General features: G+C 48.9%; 1 protein-coding gene across 2 annotated transcripts; it reads right to left on the bottom strand.

The window, feature by feature from the left end:
• Positions 1 to 428: 428 nt before the first annotated feature.
• On the bottom strand, positions 429 to 19352 carry NAA60 (N-alpha-acetyltransferase 60, NatF catalytic subunit). Of its 2 annotated transcripts, none has more exons than XM_032703627.1 (7): positions 19226 to 19352; positions 7392 to 7507; positions 6109 to 6238; positions 4734 to 4830; positions 2380 to 2614; positions 1432 to 1624; positions 429 to 1019 (listed from the first exon to the last, which is right to left on the bottom strand). In XM_032703627.1, exons 2-6 carry the CDS (start codon positions 7499 to 7501, stop codon positions 1468 to 1470), a joined length of 729 nt encoding a protein of 242 aa, XP_032559518.1. In that variant the 5' UTR covers positions 7502 to 7507; positions 19226 to 19352; the 3' UTR covers positions 429 to 1019; positions 1432 to 1467. The 2 variants fall into 2 exon arrangements, with proteins under 2 accessions (XP_032559518.1, XP_032559519.1); XM_032703628.1 differs by lacking the exon at positions 19226 to 19352 and adding an exon at positions 18806 to 18966.
• Between the last annotated feature and the right edge of the window lie 1102 nt (positions 19353 to 20454).

Consider the following 20454-nt stretch of genomic DNA (forward strand, 5'->3'; position numbering starts at 1 on the left):
ATGAGGAACATGGTGCTGAGCATGGGAAGAGCCTCAGCCAGGGAAGGAGGATTTGCCATGGGAATGTAGCAGGGCCCATGGCCTGGCTGCAGCTCTGGGGCCTCCACACAGGCTGGACACGAGCTGCCAGTGAGCAGAGACTCAGGCCCAGCTGGCCCAGCCAGAGGTGTCCTGCAGCCAGGACACTGCCCAGCACAGCGCCGAGGGGTCAGAGCACAGCCCAGAACACGACAGTGAGCAGCTGAGGCACCTTCCTCAGCAAGGAAAAGCTGTTGTGATCTGTGCACAGATTCCATCACTCCAGAGCCTGCAAGAGCCCAGTGCCAAGGGAGGGCACATACAGGGGAGGAGACAGGCTCTGGACCAGACTCTACCCCCCCCCAGCTCCCCTCCCCTGCTACATTCCAACTTGGACAGAGGCAGAAAGATCTATACACTATAATACATATATATTTCACTATGAAATAGCAATTTCATTCCCTGCCTTCTACTCGATGCATCCTGAATTCTACGCTTCTTTGTACATCACTCCAGAGGGCTGGTGGGGCTGGGTAGTTTCTCATGCGAGGCAGTTACTCTCCCTGCAAGTTACCCACAGGAAGCAGGAGCAGCTGATGTGGGAGGACCAAACCATGATTCTCACTCCCCCTTTCCCCTCACCCGGCTCCCCTTTCCCCAGCACAACTCTCCAACTGTCCCCTGCCAGCCGTTCAGTGGTTCCTCAGTGCACATTCCTGACCCTCCCTCAGCTGCTCTGGGAGCAGTGGGAGCAGCAGCTGAACCCACGTGTATGGAAGGAGCAAACCGGAGGCGAGGGAGGTGATGGGGACAGTGCAACATGCACACGGAGTGGTGACGGACACCCAGGCCCGCCCCAGCCCACGGGGGTCGGGGCTGAGCCCCAGGGTGAAGTCTGCCAAATGTCAGTCCCTGTGAACAGGGGCTGGGTCACTGGCCAAGAGCTGTCATCACTGGAATCAGCGCAGAGCCGGGTGGGTCACGTGGAAGGAGGAAAGATCCTATGGAAAGAAAAGAGGGCAGGTGTTGTAGGGAAGCCAGGTGTTAATGACAGGTCTCTCCAAGCGTGCAGGGGAGCCACAGTGTTGGGAATGTCAGAGACGTGCAATGGCACTGGCAGCAAATGGCCTTCCAGTTCCTGGGCTGGGACACTGAGGGCTCAGTCACTGTGGGTCTTGCACACTGCTCCAATATCTGGGAAAAGGAGAGGGACAGCTCATTCCACCTTCTGTTGGGCTCTGGGCTCAAGTAAACAAGATCAGAGTGCGAATTCCCTTCAAATGAAACCAGCAGGAGTTCAGCCACTGGCTGGAGGCCAGAGCACAGAGCTGCCCAGGCACTCCACAGCAGCAGGATGCTCCCACTCCAGGACTGTGGCCGTGGGGCAGGGAAGGGGCTGTCCCCAGTACCCACCTGGGCTTCCCGCACACCCTGCGGTCACATCTGCGGTCACATCGTCCGGCTGTACTCGATGCCGCTCTTGGCAGAGATGCCAGACCAGGGCAGGAGGCTGCACAGGAGGCTCTGGGCTTGCCGGTATATCCTCTGGGGAATGGAGCACGGGCTCAGGCTGGCTAGTGTGGATCCAATGTGCTGTAGGTAGTCAGTGGCCACCAGTTAAGGACAAAAACAGTTACACTGTGACTAAAGAAACACGTGAAATCGCTCGGTGCACAGTGGAAGCTGCTCTGCTCACTCAGATCTGCTCCTTGCATTCATTGCCATCACCTGTCTGTCAAAAGCAGGTCTGTTCTCCCCTGTAAAAGATGGCAATTTGGGAATGCTGGCTCCAATTGTGTGGGAAATACCTCCTCTAAGCAGCTGCCCGTTCTCTTTGCATTCCACGGCAAGTTCCTGTGGGGATGGCAATCCATCCCCCTGCCCCAGGAGGTTGGGATTGACCAGTTACACTTAGGAAAGAGGGTTTTCTTTCCATGATTTGGTGACCTGAAACAAACTCTCTAAGTCAGTGTGAGAGCAGCCTGCTGAGATCCAGGCCAGGCTCACAGGGGATCCCAAGTTACAGGAAGCAAGACCAATAGCTTCTCTGCCATGTTCCATGCAGGCCAAATCCTGCACACCACAAGCCAAAGCATGCCCAGCACTTTGGCCTAACACCAGCATTCACTATCACTCACATCAAGCTTGCTCCAGAAATCCTAGGCTGACTCCCTGACCTGTTCCCAGAGGAGCTGGGGGAGCCTGGGGACACATGGATCACTGTCAAATCCCTCTATCATCACCTTCCTTCCAGCTTCAGGTTAAACCCACATCTGAGCAGGCAGCAGTCCCCACACTTTGGTGGGTTGCTGTTGTTAACCCCAAACATGGCTTGGTCTGTGCTCAGCAGGTAAAGGATATAAGATTGTCCAGGGTGGGTGCCCCCCGTTGATGTAGAGGACGTAGGTGAAGCCATCTTTGAGGACCCCTCTGATGGAATAGTAATAGGGGAGATAGTGGTGCTGTTTAAAGTCTCTGTTTTCATAGAAGTTTATTGCTGTGTTGTTGGTGGTGAGGACGTGCAGGTAGATGGCTTTGCAGTGGTCCTGAGCAGTGGTGGAGATGTGGTCCTTCAAACTCTCCAGCAAGAGTGAACCTGTGGAAGGGAAGAGCAGCAGGATCACAGTGTGGAGCCTTCCTCAGCATGAGGGCTCGTGGGGCTCAGCTGAGTCCTGCACCAGTGTCTGAGCAGGGATTGCTGCACATCCCTGAGGGCCCCAAATCCCACACAGTTCTCAGAGGACCATGCTAGATGGTTTTAATATGAATCTCATCTCACCTATAAGCATGGTTTCAAAAAACAGAGATTTTAAAGACACAGATCTCTGACTCAATAACCACAGGGATGAGCCAGACATGGGACTTATCATGACAGTGTCACCCATCCCCAGTGGAGCAGCTCCCAGCTGTGGGGAAGGTCACTGAGTCATTTTCAATGGTATCAGTTCCACCCCATACATTTATTTATTTTAGAGTCATTTTAAACAGCAGAGTGTCAAAACAAAGCTTCACAAGCAGGTTATTGCCCTGTGTCTGCCAAACTCAAAATCTAACAACTGGTGGGTTTTGAAGATCCCTTCTAAGGAAGAGAGCAGAGGCACAGTCTCACTCAACCTGGATTTGGTGCAGCCAGCAGGAAAAACCAGAGGAGGGCACAGAGGATACTCCAGCACCAAGAGACAAGACCTGGAGGTTCATCCACACCACCTCAACATGGCATGGTGGACCCAGCAGAACCTGCATGGGAACTTCTCCCATCAGGTGTGGTAACACCAGGCTAAAGGATCAGCCTGACTAATACACACAGGTGAGGTGGCTGCTGCTCTTTCACAATCCCCAGGACCTGCAAACCCAAAATATATCGAGAGACATCAACAATAGAGCAGTTCAGTTTAGTTACGACATATTCCAGTCTTGAAACCTCACAGAAATCCAGCTGTCCTCTGGTTTAAGAATAGCAGAGAACTAGAAACCAAAACCTTTTACTGTCTTCCAGGGAAAAATCAGAGCTTTAGTGCTCAGCAGCATGCCTGGGGTGAAGAGCCTCCTGCATGAAAGGCTTCAGCTTTAAACACCAGCAGAAAAACTCTCAAAAGAAAGGTCTCAGAAAAAGCAGCAGCAGCCTCTTTAGGCTGTGTTGCTACAGGTACAAGTTCAAAGGTTTTGAGAGAGGATGGTAACATGCTGTGTAGATGAAATGGATGCAGGAAATACTGACTCTGATGGGAGAAAATTCCAGCAAGATGGAGCTGGGAAAAAAAATTAGGACTTGGAAACTGAAAGGAGACTCAAAACCACCACAGTTTTACAGAATATCCCTTTACCACCCTCTCTGAACATCATTCTGTGGCATTTCAATGCAAGCTTTAAACACAGTGCTCTCTCTGAGGACTCTCTGGTCATTTCTTTGTGCATCCTATCAGTTTGTCCCTTTCCAAACACGGCTGGGGGAGAAGGGAGGAGTTGGAGATAATGAGTTATACCTGCATCCACCGAAGAGATCCCAGGTGTGCAACCCAGGATCATGCTGCCAAACCCGGCCTGTTCCCTTTTGCAGATCAAAGATACAGATCCCGCCTGAAATCACCCCAGAAGGGCAGCATTTGGTGACAGAGCACACCCTGCTCTAGGCAGAGGTAAAGCCTTTCTGAACTGCAGGATTCCAAATGGCTGCAGGAACGCTGCATGTGGCAGCAGACATTCAGAGCTGACTTGTCCAGGCATTTGAGATCTAACCAGGTCCAAGTTACACTCTTTTTCCAGTTCCCTTTGTCATTTTCTAACTGTTTGTTCTATCTGTTGAAGCTGAAAGCTTAAAAGCAGCTCTATTTTCTGCCTCAGGGATCAGGCTGCTGATACCCATAAGAGAAAATCATTTCAAACCCTGCTCCAGGGTGAAGTTCTCACACTTCCAGTCAGTCTCAGCAGCAGGGCTGCGAGTTTTTGGTGTGCTCAGCTGGCCCCCAGGAACAAGATGGACAAAGCCCTCTGCTCTTTGGAAATATTTGCATATTGTGTTGTGTCCACACCAGTAAAAAGCTCTCAGTGCAGCTGCACTGACACCAGGCAGGAGATGTAGGTGCATCACCTTCCCAGCTGCTGGTATCAGGCAGGGGTAAGCCTTTCCTACAGGGATATGCTGGAGCTCCTTCAGTCACACCCACTGGCCACACGTGGCAAACGAGAGCAACAGTTGTCACTGGGCAGCATCTTACCTATTCCATGTTTTCTGAACTCCTTCACCACTCCAAGACTTAGGATGTAAGCAACTTGAGTGTCCACAGGAAAATTGGAAGCTAGGATGTCTCCATCCTGAGTAGAGATAAGACAAGTTATTTAGTAGTGTACCTGGGGAGGCACATGAGAAAGCAGAAATCCTGTACTGGAACACCTGAAAACAAGGCTAAAGCAGGAATCTTCTCTTCACTGAACAGTCTTAGCTGAAATATTTGGAAAGGAAGTTCAAAAATCCAAGCATGGTTCCTTTGGGGCTACTCCTACTTTCGTATCATCTTCCCAGACACAGAACACAAATCATGGTGCTTCCTGACTATAGACATTACCTGTGGCCTTAGGGACAGAACATATTGGCTTTCTTTACCAGGAAAGATTCAAAGTGCCAGTTCTGGAGTCACCCATCAGTGTCTAAATCAACCCAGCAGGTCCTCATGGCCTGCAAGCTCCACCTGAGCTGGACATCCCTGCACTGCTGCAGAGCACAAGGAGCATGTTCCACAAGCCCAACTGCTGGAGCAGTGGCTGAATAAGCCCTTGGCTTCCAGCTTGGCTGGGACAAGAGCCTTTTGTTAGAGTTGCTGAAGGTGCAGCTTCTGACTTTGATGAGCTTTGAGGTGAAGCCAGATAGCTGAAGTGAAGAGACCCATGCTGCTCAGTGCTCTCAGCTCCTGTGAATGTTGGGATTATTGTTTAATCACAACACTGATGGCCTTTCAGGGGTTATGCACCCTCTGCACTGCCCCTGATTTTTTTTAGCGGTCTTTTTCCACACTGTGCTCAGTGACCACCACTTCTCTCCCTCTCTGCTGTACTGTGTTGTTTCTCCTGGCCTCCAAGCTGTATTATCTCTGAAGCTCAAGCTCTTTGCAGGCTGGTTACCTCCCCTCTAGGTTTGAGACAGGGACTGTGAAAATGGAGGGGTTTCTGCAGGAAGTCACCAGAGTGACTCTTCCAGTATAGCTGAGAAAGCTCTTAAGTAAGAAAGGTAGAGGTTTCTTCTCCCACAGCTACACATCTTGCAGTCACCAGGGACACTGAACACAGCCAGGCAACAGTTAAATGCCTCCTGCACAGGTATTTGGGATTACACCTGCATGATCTGATCCCTCAGCTTCCCATCAGGCCATGGGCTGCAGCAGGAAGAGACTCTGTGGCACCAGGCTCATGTGTTCAGACACATCCCCCCACCCAGGCTCCCTTAGCTGGAAATCAGCACACGCTTCACTCCCTAAATTAACTCAGGGTCAAGTGTCTGAATAGAAGGGGGAAAAAAAAATACCCTAAGCAGGTCCCACCCCTGTTAACCACAGCAAGAGGTGGATTATGTCACTGGAGCTCAGTGTAGGGACCTACCTCCTTGTGCACCTTCGTTCTGCTCTTGATCTCTGCCACTATCATGCCCACGATGGAGCCTCTGTACGTGGCTGCGAGGGAAAAGAACTTCTTGTTGGAAGTGATATCTCGGTACCATGAGTCAGGGTACCTGGGAAGGAAGGACAACCAGGAATGTTTCAGGATGCAAAACCCACATGGCTGAGATGCTCAACTGGAAACAGCTGTTGCACCCCCTTTGGTACAATGGCATCATATAATGGCCTCCTTGCCTTGCTAAGAGAGCCACATTTTTGGTTTACACTCACTGCCCAGAGCTTTCAATTCCATCTTTAGCAAGTTATTTTTAAATGCAAGATCCATCTGCCCTCATCTAAAAGCGTAAGGATCTCATTAATTTGATACATGTGTAAAAAAAATACTGCATATTGGAACAAAAAAAAAATAAAAAAAATCACACCACCAGCCTCCAACTCTCCTCCTCCTTCTGCAGATACAAAAGGGAGACTGGGGTACTCATTTATTTCAAAATGAGAGTTCAGCCTCGCATTTAAAAGAAATCTACAAACTCAAAATATTATGAATGCTTTTGCTGATTTGTTATATTTTATACAATCTTATTTATAATCTGCTTAGATCTTCTATAAGCCTTCTCAACAAAACTAAAGAAAAAAACCCAGTTGAAGCCTACAGCTGTGGTTTCCTTGGGTGCTTTAGGCCAGAAATCTGTCACTGTCCCCCAGAAAAGCTCCTCATTCCTGTGCTTTTGCAGCCATGGGCATTTACCAAATGGGGGCCTGGGGAACTGACCTGGGACAGGCTGAGATCAGCTTTAAGCCAGACCTTTGGGAGCAACAGTGATGCTGAGGGCACAGGGAAGTACTGCTCATTTCCCCTGGGACATTCAGAAGGCCAATCCCTCAGGAACAGCTGCTCCCTGTGGGTTTGGTTTGGCTCTGAGGGCGTTTCCTCAGCACACGCTCCAGGACACAACTTCCTTTCACAGGGATGCTGTCCTTTTTCCTGGAGGTGTGCCCCTTTCCCCACCTCATTCACAGTCTTTCCCAAAGCCCATTTTCCTGCCACAGTCTGCACACAGGAACTTTCTGATGCCTCCAGGCCCCTCCAGGACAGGCAGCAAAGGGCCGTTACAGCAACACCAGCACAGTGCACAGAATATTCCGAACCTGCTGCTGTCCGGGCAACAGCCCAGATGGCTGCAGAGCCTTTGGAGTCAGCTCCAAAGTGGACCAGTGCAGGCTCCCAGCCTTTGTTTCAGATCCCCCCCCGAGCCAGTGACGTACTCTATTGGGAACCAGTCTCCACAGAGCTGTTTCACTGTGTCTATGTCATCGTGGCACAGCAGGCGCAGGTTCACGTCGGTCAGTGCAGTCGGGGGCACCTCCTCTGTCATTCACGCCTGCAAGGACAGGAGGCACGTGAGCAACGATGGAGGACAGGGTCTGACCCCACCTCCAAGCACCGGGAGGATCTTGGCATTGATAAAACTGTTTTTCCCCAGCAAAACGAATTTTCAGGAGAGATGAAGCAAAACGTGGCAACATTCATTCGAGAAATAACTTGAAGCCACGTTGCCCACAGGATAAGCCCAGCTCGCTGCTCAGCCTGACCCACCCCTCCAGCCCTGCATCCATGCCCATCCCACTCCCTGTGAGCACAGTATGGTGTGCACATGGCCACAAACCCTTCCAAAAAGAGCTCAGGGTGCTGCATTAAATGAGCCAACAACGTGCCAAGTGTACCTTATGTTGTATGGAGCTCTTCAAATGTCTGTGCAGGACCAACATTTGGTTAAAACAAAACTGAACAAACAGCTTAAAAAGGAAGCACTGCTAGAAGAGCATTTAGAAAGTCTCCTTGCACAAACCTGCCATCTCCAGTGAGTACATATGCAGAGGATTTCAACCCTTTAAAATGTTCATTTCGTTTAACCTATGCTGGGGAAATGAGACCTAGTTTCACTCCCCTCGTTCCCCCGTGGCACAATTCCTCAAGGGCTGGCTTTCCAGCCCGGCACAGACCAGTCAAATACAGAAATCCCAGGACACCTTTTCTCCACAGCACTGCCACGATCCGCTAACCACGTTCAGGGCACTGGCTGCAATGTCTTCAGCCTTTTTTAACAAGGCACCAGAGGGAAAGCAGCAAGTGATAACTGAAGTGGTTGTAAAAGCATTTGCAGCACTGATGCACAGATGACAGGCAGGACAAAGCCCCGCATGAGATCGACAAGGCACAGCAACTCCAAGAGTCAGTTCCCTTGTCTCTTGCTCCAGCCCTCCCAGGTCGAAGAACCAGACCAGGATGCAAAGGAAAGAAAAGCCAAACCCACCACCCTTAACAAAAACAAATGACTTGACATTTTTACTTTTCGCAATTTTAAGAGTCTCAAATCTTGGTTTCAAAATGCCAAGTTATAAGGGAAATGATGCACACAGCAGTGTTTGTCTGTGCCCTCCTGGTGAAAGGGATGCTCAGCTTTCCAATCCTCTTGATTTAGAGCTCAGAGCTCGAGAAGGAACAGATTTAAACACACTCCTCACTGGACTGGATGTGCCATTTGAGCAGCTTCTACACAAAAGTTGTAACTGGCAAAGTTACAATTGCCAGTTTTGGCAATTGTAAATTTTCAAAACTTACAATCTGGCAATTAACTGTAAGTAATTACACTTACTTTGTCAGATACAGTTGCTCTGTGACTGGCAAAGATGCACAAAAGGAGCAGGCACAGCAGTGAACCCCATTTGATGTGTTTTGACAGCACACAGCAGTGTGTGATCGCTCTCCTAAAAATATTGAACACCCCCTTTCCACTGTATCCCTCAGAAAAAAAACAGGTTAAGCCACAGAACCCACATTCGGTCCCCAAATTTCTCTTTTAAGGCACATAAACCGGGTTTTTTCTGCAGCTCCACTGGATGAGAGGGTAGAGAGCAATTCCCAGTTAGCACAACACGAGGATATTCGGGGCCCTTGGAACTCAATATCAGTGCTGAGAGAGCTCCAACAGCTCTTGAAAAAGGTGAAATAAGGTGGGTTCCTTCAACCAAGGGATCCCTCCCAGACACAGCTTTCCTCCCCATGACTGCTTCTACATATTTCCTGAAGAAAGGGATCCGTAATAGTGATGTGGATCACTTGTTCTCCTCCAAAGAATTCCTTAAAAAGAATCACAGCTATTTCCCAGCCTATTCTAGGACTGTGGCTGCATATTTACTGAGCAGCCTACAGCGTTCACCATCAGTCCAGATGCCAGTTTCAGAACAGCTTAAGCACCTACAAAAACGGTACTTCTTGCTGCCTTTAGAACTCATTTTACACTCCTAGAATTGCCTCAAGTCCCCCGAGGCTGGACTTGCAACCCTGTCATGGCAGAGCACACGCTCTCCACCAACCCCTGGTGACCTTTTAAGAAGCCTCAGCTTTACCCCGTGGGACCCTGAAGGAAAAAAAGGGCACGTTCACTGGCTGTGGCTGATCTGGTCCACATCACTCCTGCCTGATGATGTGGACCCCAGGCCCACCCTCCCACTCCTCCCCCCCTTGCCAGACCCTTTGCTGAGCCATTTCAGAGCAGCGACACGCCACAGGATCACTTTTCTTGACAAGTTTTAATGCTCCTGTAAGGCAACACCCCTTCTCAGGCAATGCTCTCAGCATTAATAAATCAGAGAGAAATGAAACCACCATGCCAGAGCCATTATTTTTCCTAATGAGTACAAAAGGCAGGGCCCAGGAGCAGAGTGAGCCAGCAGCCGCTTCGGGAGAGGCAGAGCCAGCACAGGACACATTCCTGTGAGGATTAGTCCATGTGTATCTAACACTACATTCTCAAAGAGCTGGGCAAGCATTACACATTATCCTGGAGCTGAAGCCAGCCTTAAAAAAGTAATCCATGACTGTTTTGTTGAACCGGGTAATTCCCCTCCCCTCAAATTCAGACACCAGGACTGGTTGTGTTTGCAGGGACTCACTCCATGACCTGATCTGGATGCTGCAGCACATTTAAGGAACATTCAGGACATCTGTCTGGCAGTATGTCCTGCCACAGGGTTTTAGGAGAGCAGAGCCGTGCCCCTTCCTCTCTGGCCAGGCCTTGCAGCAGTAAGAGGCTGTCACAGACTGAAAGGGTTAATGATTTATGCATTCTAGGAGACTTTTGCAGGCTTTTGACTTCTGATGGGCAGTTGGGCCCATCCCTCCCTCCAGCGCTGAAGGTGTCAAGCCCTGAAAAGGCAGAAAGAGCCGAATTTACACCTCTGATGGCCCATCAAAGCCCATCCCCCCCTCTGCCAATCTGGAAAGGGGGGAACCAGGCCAGACACAGAAACTCTGTGCAGGCCCAGGGAGAGTCTGGAGGCTCTTTGGAGGCTCGAGGCACGGCCCGTGACACCAACCATGGGTATAATAACTCATAACTTCTTGGCGTGTGGGGGCTTCCCTCCTTCACCCCCAGCAGATCAAGGTCACCACTTCAACTGACAGACATGGAAGCGGCAACTCCCAGGTGTCATCGCTGGACCCCGTGGGCGGTGACTAGATACGTTTTTCCCACTCTCATCTTTTCTTTTTCCTTACTCTCCCTTACTCTTATCCTGTCTTTCTCTCCCCTATGCATTTTCTCACACCCCCCAAAGGTTATCTCTGTCACATTGTTATATGACAACCCCCACAATGCTAGCATAGCTGTTGATACAAAATTGTAAACCTTACCAATGTATGTTTTCAGACACCGATTATTCAGTGTCGTTTCACTCTAATCCACCCCAAGGGAATTACTGTTAAGAACCTGGGTTACCCCTCTCCCCTTTCTCTGGGGTGGGTCGTAACAGAGGCTGCTATGACCAGGAGAGAAGAAATCCCAGGCAAGTCAATCCCCTTCATACCCAGGTGACAGCTCTCCATGGATACTTGGGAAACACCCAAGACCAGGTCCTGCCCCTGGGCACAGCCAAAGTCCTGAGCAAAACCCTCAGCCAGCACAGTGACCAGAGCATCACTTTTACGGTCAGCTTAGTTTTAGAGGACAAAAATATATGTTTGGAAGCACAAAAACAAACAAACAAACCCCCAGTATCGGTGTAAAATACAACTCTAAGCTTGATGAAAGTTAAAAGGGCCATTAGGGGTTTGGAGGTAGCAACACTGACAACCCAAGTTCTGACCTTTGAGATCAAGTGGTGGCTGCTGCGAAGCCAAACAGAGGCTCCAGGGACATGTGGTTAACTGAAGGAGGTCCACGGCCATTTTGGAAAAGCCAAAATGAAGTTATCTTATTTCTTTTAATATCTTTGTTCACATGACGGGCACGGTCTGGGAGGGGCGTGGTTAACATCACCCACTGCCTCTGCTCCCAGGGGAGCACAGTGACCTCACCCGCTGTTAAACGGAAAACACTGAGGAGGGCTGTAAACGAGCCAACATTTCATATTTTATTTAATATCTCATGCTTATGAAGGGATTGTGCAGCTAAACTTTTGAAAAAGCTCTGAGGACACCCTTTTCCAAAATACTGCAGGTTAGTACTCAGCATTGAATTCCCTTTCCTACCTAAAACCTGCAGATATTAACACACAGCAAATTCATTTCAAAAATACAGGAAAGCATAAAGGTTTTGAGCATTTCTGCTACCCTTCTGCCTTGCTCTGTTGAAACAAATCTTACAAAATGTTTTGGCCTTAGGTGTAATGGGCAGCACAGAGGAACCTGTCAAATTCTTCTGACAAACATTTAGCAGTAATGGAAGTTGGATGAACAGAAATAGTAAGCACGTTACTAAATTAGCCAATTTGACATATAGTTTTAAATTAAAGCACGTTGTAAGGCCTAAACTTACTATCTAAAAATAATCTTTGGCATCAATAAGCTCTGGCTTTAATGAGCTAAAGGACAGCATTTCACAATTCTGTCTAAAAGGCAGCAGAGCCTTTGGCTCCCAGCATCAGCCCAAGCAATGGCTGAGGCTCCAGGAATTATTTATCCCTGTTCACTGAGCACAAAGAGCTGAGTACAGGCACCGACACATTTCTACCACCAGCATTTCCAGGCAGTTCTCATTTTCAGTCAGGTGCAGGGACAGTTTCTTTATTTGAACCAGATGCTTCACAGATTAGAAACCTCAACCCAGGCTTTTCTCGAGAGCAGGAAGTTTTCTTTCCCTCTTGAAGTTCTTGTATTTAAACAACAACAACAACAAAAAAGTCTACATCAGACCCCATTTCTAGAGAAACAGGCAGCCACACAGAACCAGCACTCTTAATCCTACAGGGTGTTCAAATGCAGGATAAAGCCTGATGCTGGCTAGACTTTGCAGGTAGCTGCTTAAATGTGCTTGAAAATCCCTCGAGCACTTCCATACCCACAAAAACGTGGCCAAGCGGTTCTGCAAGTTAAGATTTCCCTTGTTTAGCACTGTTAGACATGTTTTAACAACATTTCTGCCTTGTGCAGCCTGTAAAAATGAGTGGGACAATGAACTGTCACAAGACACTGGTTTCATTAATTTTTATTTGGATTTCAGCTTCCATGCAGATGAACTCATGAAATTCCCAAATAAAAATTTTATTATCTAGCAACAAACATCACCGAATTTTCTGGCAGAATAAAAGCCAGGTAATCTAAGACTAAAGTTAAACAAATAGTAACTAGGGTTGTTTACATCTATAACTCCCAATAAGGGATGTATTGGTTTCAAATTTAGTGTTCACACAAAAACCAACGGGAGGGAATCGTCTTCACTTGCAGAAACAAAGCTAAGACTGAAGGTCATCAAAAGCCTTTTACTATTACTTAACAGCTAATTGAAATCAATTAATCCTGAACAGAAAGAAGCAAATCTGCAGGAAACAGTAAAGAAAAACAATCCCTGGCAGCCTGTGGGTGTCTCTAAAGTGATCCCATGATTCAGGCAGCACTGTCCCCACGGACACACACACCCAACCACCCCGGTATTCCCAGCACCTCCAGCATGGATCCTCACAGGGATGAAGATTTTCACCTCCTGGAATTCAAAGCATTTACTTGGAGCACACTCCTGCTGGATTAGTAAGGATTATCTGCTGTTGTTCCACAGAGGGAAAAGGCTGAGCTCCCGCAGGCGCCTCCCGAGTACACACCAGGCACAGGCCAGGCCGGAGGAATCCCAGAGACACCGGACAATCTGCTGGGCACAGGCAGGATGTGAGCTGGCCCTTCCCTGTGTGCCTGTGCCCAGCACTGCAGCCACACACATGTCACAGTGGCTGTATTTTACTTTGCAGATACTCCCTGGAAGGTGTACATGCACACACAGCAGGACAGAGATGGATTCCTCATGCCTGGAACCCTCACCAGAGGAGCTGCTCCAGCACTGCCACCAAATCCTTGTTTGTGACTCCCGTGTGGACAATCCTCAAATCCCAGTAAGGCAAGACTTCCAGGAAACAAATTCTAATGCCACCTGGTGTCCTCTCTCACTTGTAAAGAAATAGGACCAAACAAAGCCCAGGCAGAATTTTAAAAGCTCCCCAAAATGCAACACAGCACCCAAAACAGCCACAAACTCTGCTGTTGCCTGGGGACTGTCACTTCCAGAATGCCAGCAGGAGTTTTCACAGCTAGAAGTCTTTCTACCTTGTGCCATCTGGCTCTGGGGACTTGATTTACATTAAACCATTCAATGTGAACCAGTCTAATTCCCCAAAGCAGTAAAGATTTCCCTGCTGCATTTCATTTTCAGCTTACTGTGTTTTTAGGTTACTGGTCTCGCAGGGAATGTTCTACACAGACAACCCCTGTCACCAAGCTCCTTTCATTTAATACAATGAAAGTGCAACTGGATTTGAAAACATCATGAATTCATTACTAAGAATCTCAAAGAGGCGATTCCAGGACTTAGGGCAACATTATTAAAGCAATAGGAGGCAAATTTTTAAAGATATTTAAATACTGACAGTATTTAAATGACAGTTTCAAGGTACTACTTCAAGTGTGGTCACAGAACAAAAAAAATTAGGTTGCAAAGATCTTTTGGGGTTTAACCCAACTTAGGTCAGGTTGCTCAGGCCCACACAATGTCAATGAGGAGCAAATCTCTTGGGATCACACCAGTTCCTTTGGATCTAAAGGTGCAACTGGAAGGTGGGGTATTCAATGTGCTGCCTACACCAAGAGCCCCCCTGTGCTATGTGAGCAACGCCATCACACCTCTACAGGTGACTTGTTACACTCTGTTTATCCCATTTAATGCTCCTGCTCCTTCTAGGAATCCCACAGGGGTTCATCTGGGACAAGCAGCACACAAACCCCAGAAGACACAGCTCTCCTCATTCCCAGAATGTTATGGAAACCAGCAGGGCTTGGAATTCACAGACATAACCAGAACAGTGGTGGTTTCACCTCCATCCCTGTACCTTCATCACATCCCACAGGAGTGCTGCCCAAAGCTGCCATCACTTCATTCCCTACATTAGCAGAAGGGGATGCACGGAATGAGTGAGATTCTTAATGAGAAATCTAGGACAAAATGACTGATTCTGTGCCGTGGTCTGAAAACAACGTAATAACGTGGCTGAGAGCAGGCTCTGATGCTAATTATGTGACTTTACAACACTCCATGACACTTTTTGATCCGTGTTTTCCTGTCATTTCTACCAGAATCACAAGCACTGAGCCTCAAAGCCCTTGTGGACCCTGGGTCACTCAGGGACATGCACTTGGAGCTCCTCATTATTTAAGTTCCTTCAGCAGGAGCTTCTTTCTGTGCAGAAAACTGCTCTCCCCAACCACCTGCCCCTGCACAGCCTCCCAGACTGCCACACCTTGAAGATCACCCTGCTAAATCAGAATCTCACCAAACACACCAAACAAGTCACTCTGATATCAAGCCCCCCTCGTTTGGAACAGCTACAAGACTTGGCCAGAGCACACTGGATAGTCAGGGAGGCAACACTGTCACACACAGCCCGGGAAAACCCTCCTGGCATCCAGCCCTGCTCCCAGAGGCTCACCCCACGCTGCTCAGACAGTTTCTCCTCAGCTCTGAAGTTCTGAAAACACGGTTCTAAGGAACACGTTTGCACCTTGACTCCAGCTCCGTACTTCACTCCCCGCTCCGCCCGGACCGGGGAGTGCACAGCACAGCAAGGCACTAAAAGCCTGGAAGCCCAACACACTGAATCACCGTAATTAACACTCTGGCCTCCCGCCACGAAGGCTCAGCGTCTGAAACAGTCCCTAAAAGGATATTAGGAAGTGAGAAGGCGAAATACAGTTCTACCTGCGCAGCAAGCAGCGGTTATTTATTTGAGACGAAAACACTCACTGTTAGTGCAATCCTCTGACACTCGTATTCCTGATCCTTCGCCCACTTGGAGCTGGACTCGTCAGACTCCCGGCAGCACAAAATGTTAATGTTTTGCCTGCGAGCTGCCTTCCAGGCTGCTCTTTCTCCCTACAGCTCTGGAAACATTGCTGGAGCCGTGGATTTCACGGGAGCTGCTCCCCGAGTAAAGTGTCTCTGAAGCACAGTGCACAAGGCATGGCTTCCTGCTGCCCCAGATACAGCAATTCCTCCCGGGAATGGCAAACAAGAATCTCTAAGAGGGTTTTGCTGTTAAATCTTTTCTTGTTAAGACGGGGGAAGAGAAAATCTGCTTTGTGACAGTGGCACTGTGGGGAGTTCAAACCCAAGGGTCACAGGAGAGGCACGCTGGCAACAGGAACCTCGCTGGAGGGGAGATTTAATACACAAGTTCTTTCAGAAAACAAAAACAAACCCCCCCCAATTCATCACACCGCTGCCATTTCTAAATTAGAATAAACAGCCACGCAGAAAATGTATGTTAGTGCCTGAAAAACAAGCCAGGAATTCAGCCTGGTGTGGTACAAAACCCGGGAGAGGGGAATTGGAGGCTGCCCCCATTTCCTACACACCGTCCTCATTACGGAGCAGCAACACAAAACCCAGTCCCTCCACCTTACAGGGGACACCAACACAGAACTTTTCAGATGTTACTGCAAACAAGGTGCTTTCAAATAAAATAAACTTTAAAAATGCTTGGCAAGAACATTCCTTTCCCAGTTGGCAGACAAGTGCCCAGAGCTCGCACCTCTCCAAGATCCCGAATTTAAAATCTGAGCCAAAATGGCTCCTTTTCCTTTCCTTTCTCAGTGACTTTTCCAGCATGAGACACTCAGGTTGAGCTCAAAAACCCCACTGCTGTTTTAAGCCAGTAACATTTAAAATGGATTCTGGCAGAGGTGTCTGCTCTGACAGCCATATAGTAAGTTGAAAAGGAGAAATTAAAAACTTAATTAAAAGCTAATGTTGGAAAACTGAGAAGCTCCTGTTCCCACCTTTCTGCAAAGGAGGAAAGTGTGGGGAGGGACACAGTGTGAGACATGAAGCTCTAATTCTTTTTGCAGCACTCTGTATTGAAGCAATCAGACACACTTTGGTTAAAAAAAGAAAAAAAGGCAGGAAGATGGAAATGATCCTACTCTGAGAATGATTTTGGATGCTGCTTGACTTCCACGTTTGTAGACAAGGTGCTCAGCCAAGACAGAACTTTCTCTGCTGTTACTCTGAACAGCCTAAGCCCAGATGGTTCCTTAAAAGCATCTTAAGATGTCACTGGAGGGAATTCCTGGCCATGACCCACAGCAACCTGTGATGAGCAGGGAGGCTGAGCCTCCTGGATTTCTGAATCAGCTCTGCCAGGAAGTCCCTGGGTCTGCACCTGTAATTCCTCAGGTATTTACAACAGCACTGTCATCCACAGTCAGCCTTTGCAACCACAGTTTCCCCTGCTCCTGCTCACTCCAAAAATTATGCTGGGAGTGGCCAGGGTGGGGGGCATAGGGGTGGAAAATGGACAGGAAATGAGGGAATGGCTTTTGGGGTGGCAGGACCAGTTCCCATCAACTGATGGGCTACAAGAGCAGCACTGACTCACTGACTGACAGACTACACTGGCCCAACCCCTGTATTCATAACACCCCCCAAAAAGCCCTCCATGAAGCAACAAACACCCCCACATGTAAATAAAGATCATCCTTAGTAGGGGAGAAAACACCAGGCAGGAGAGAAGCACCAGACTTTGTTAACAAAAATAAATGCACGTGTTCTGTTAAAGGCTCTTTGGCTAAAGACCAGTTTCTGAATTCCACTGAATTCATCACATCCAAGGCCAGCCCAGATACCTGGAATCAGGATGATTCACACTGGTTTAGGAAAAGAAGTGAAAATTAAGAGTGGCACAGGTTTCAAGAGGCATTCACAGGCCAGCCACCTACCAACCAGTCAGACATAAGTCAATTTGCTTTAAGGACACCCAGCAACAAGCTGAGAGAAACAGCAGCGACTTCAAAGAGCAAAATGACCCATCAGAGCAACACTTACACACTACTGAATGTTTCTTCATCTACCACCAGGCACAGAAACACTAATTAAGGCAGTTTACAAGACACAACAGAACTACTTTTTAAGCTGCAAGATAAACCCTCCTACTTTACAAGCCTGGTACCTGCCCCTGCTTCTAAGAGGGGGCGAGGCTGCTCAGTCTTATGTTGTAAATAAATGAGGAGTTCACACTGGAGTTATAACACACTGGGACAGAGCCACCAGTTGGGGGGGTTTTGTTGGTTTTTTTGGGTTTTTTTTCCACTTCCCTTGTGAGACACCTGCTGGAGTTTATTCATACAGACAACTGGTTTATCTGAAAACAACACACACTAGTGCTCCCAAAACACTCCCAGAACAGTCCTTCAAAAAGGCTTCTGAGGAAACTAAGCTGGGCTAAGGGGAGTCTGTGGCAGATTAAAGAAGTTAATTAAGATAATTAATTACATTAAACAAATCCAGCATGAATCCACACTGAAAAGAGATTCCAGCTATGATCTATTCAGCAAATTCATAACTAGATGGAAGAAGAGAGTAACAGATATGAAACAAAACTGACTGATGATCCTTTGGGATAAGGCACAGATTTCCAGGATGGTAACATTTAAGATGTTGACAGGTGTAGAAAGCTCTCGCAATGCCCAGAGACAGATAAATCTGTAAATTGGTAGATAAAGAGAAGGGAGAGAGGCAAACATTTCCAATTTGTGTGAACCACTGCAAGGGGGAAAAACATCCACCTTCTCACAGCGAGTTCCCTGAGAACATTTGTTGCTTGGCAGCAAAGGAGGATAATGGGAACTATCAAAACAAACAGAGACGGGAAAACACGCGTCTAGAAAGTCTGGTGTGAGCTGGGGACAGAGATTTAATGCCTCTATGTATCTGTCAGTAAAAAGCCAGGCACTGAGACGCGTTCTCGGGAGGGGAAAGATCCCCAAGATCACCCAGCACGGGCTGGGAGCGGCTGCAGCACAACACAACCGGGATAAACTACAACAGGGCCAGAGCAGGCCGAGCTCAGACACAACACAGTTAACATAATTAAACATCTGAACGGCTCGCAGTGCGATATGACAATAATCTGATGCCTGTGGATGTCTGAGACACGTGCTTTGGCTCCCGGCTGGACACGGCAAAGTCGGCAGGGAAGAACCGGCCCCGGTCAGTGACAGGATATGGGAACAGCAGCACTTCCAGCACCAGCAGTCTCCAGAATGGGGGTGCTGTTTTCATCACGTACACAGGGCAGGTACATCCCGCCCCGCAGAGCCCGAGGGCACGGGCACAGCCGCTGGCGCACCGCTGGAAACGCACCTGCCGCCGTGCCGTGAAGACTCTGGGGCAACGCTAAAGGCTCAGCTTGTCCAGTTACACTTAAAAAACCTCGACGCACGCTCCGCAAAACCCCCGGCCGTCAGCCCGCGTCCAAACAAACCCGAGAAACAACTTCCTCCCCGCGGGGAAGCAGCCGGATCCCGCCGTACGCGACACATTCCCGGCTCTCCCGCGGGGAATTCGGCCGCGGGGGAGGAGGAAATGGGGCGGGCCACAGGCGAGGGGCTCTCCGTTACTAGGCCGGGCGGGAGCGCATCCCGCGGGCCCCGCGGCCTAGTGGCGGGGAAGGGGCGGGGTTGCCATGGCGACCGGATGGGCCCGTCCCGGGTGCAGCCGCCATGACAACCCGGTCCCGGCCGCCCTGCCACGGAGACCCCCCCCAAATCGCTCCTGGCTCACCTGGGAGGGGCGGCGGGCGCGCCCTCAGCACATCCCGGAGCGAGGCCGGACTTGGGACCGGGGGGGACACGGCGGCCACTTCCTCAACCGGGGCACCGCGCAGTAACGCGCCTCCCCATTGGCTGCCGCCGCCGCGCGTGACCGCTGGGGCCGCGCACGCGCAGAGCGGGGCAGAGCCACGCGGGCGGCGCCGGGCGCTGCTCGTAATTAAAGGGGCTGTTAATTAACGGGGCATCCGTGAGCGCAGGCACTTGCGAAATGGGAGGTGGGGTTGCGTCACACCCCTGTGTCACCTGGCCGGAAGTTTTCCCTCCGTCCTACAGTGGAGAAGGACCCAGGAGATTTCTCACAGTGCAGGGAAATTAGGAGTGTTTAAGGGTTTTTCCTTGTTGTCGAAGCTCTACAAAGTGAGTTGAGACAGGATATTTTAGTCGAAAAGGACCTACAACGCTTACCAAGTCCAACTGGCTGAGCAAAATTTAGAGCATGTTTATTTATTTTTAATAATAACAATAATAATTGTAATTAATAAGCAGAAATACAAATTATTATTGTTATTGTTGTTATTATTACTATTATTGTTATTTCGATTAGATAATGTGGGGGTTGGACTAGATGAAATCCAGAGGTGCCTTCCAACTCTAACTATTCCATTATTATTATTATTATTATTATTATATTATTATTATTATTATTAACCTTCCCTTTCCAGAGAAGGACAGCCACAGTTCCCTTTCCAGCTGTTTCATTCAAATCAGGCTTTCCCATCTTCCATCTAATTTGTCCTTATTTTGCAGCCAGTGTGGAACCAGAGCCCCCACATCACTTCACACAAGGACCAGAGCAGCAGAGGTCCTTGTCACAGCCACTGATGTGTAGAAAGAACCCTTTTTTCCTTCTTTTTCACCCCTTGGAGGGGGCTCAGAGAAGGACAGCACGACAAGAAAGGGGCTGGACACCACATTTGGTTGTTGTGCCAAGAGCAGCACGTTCTGCCGCCCTTCCCAGATGATTCCATGCATCCCTGTGCCCCACTCAGAGCTGGCCTGAACACCACAGCCAGCCTTTGGCCAGTTTTCCAGCCAGCATTAACAAAACACGCCAGTTCTCACACCAAATTTTTAAGAATCATTGACTGAGGTGTCTGGAAAGGGCATTTCCCCAGCTGGCAGGTCGATGGGTCACTGAGTTTTGTCCCCTCCCCAGCACAGGCCTAATGAGTTGGACCT

This window comes from Chiroxiphia lanceolata, chromosome 16 (assembly GCF_009829145.1).
Source record: "Chiroxiphia lanceolata isolate bChiLan1 chromosome 16, bChiLan1.pri, whole genome shotgun sequence".
Classification (NCBI taxonomy): Eukaryota; Metazoa; Chordata; class Aves; order Passeriformes; family Pipridae; genus Chiroxiphia; species Chiroxiphia lanceolata.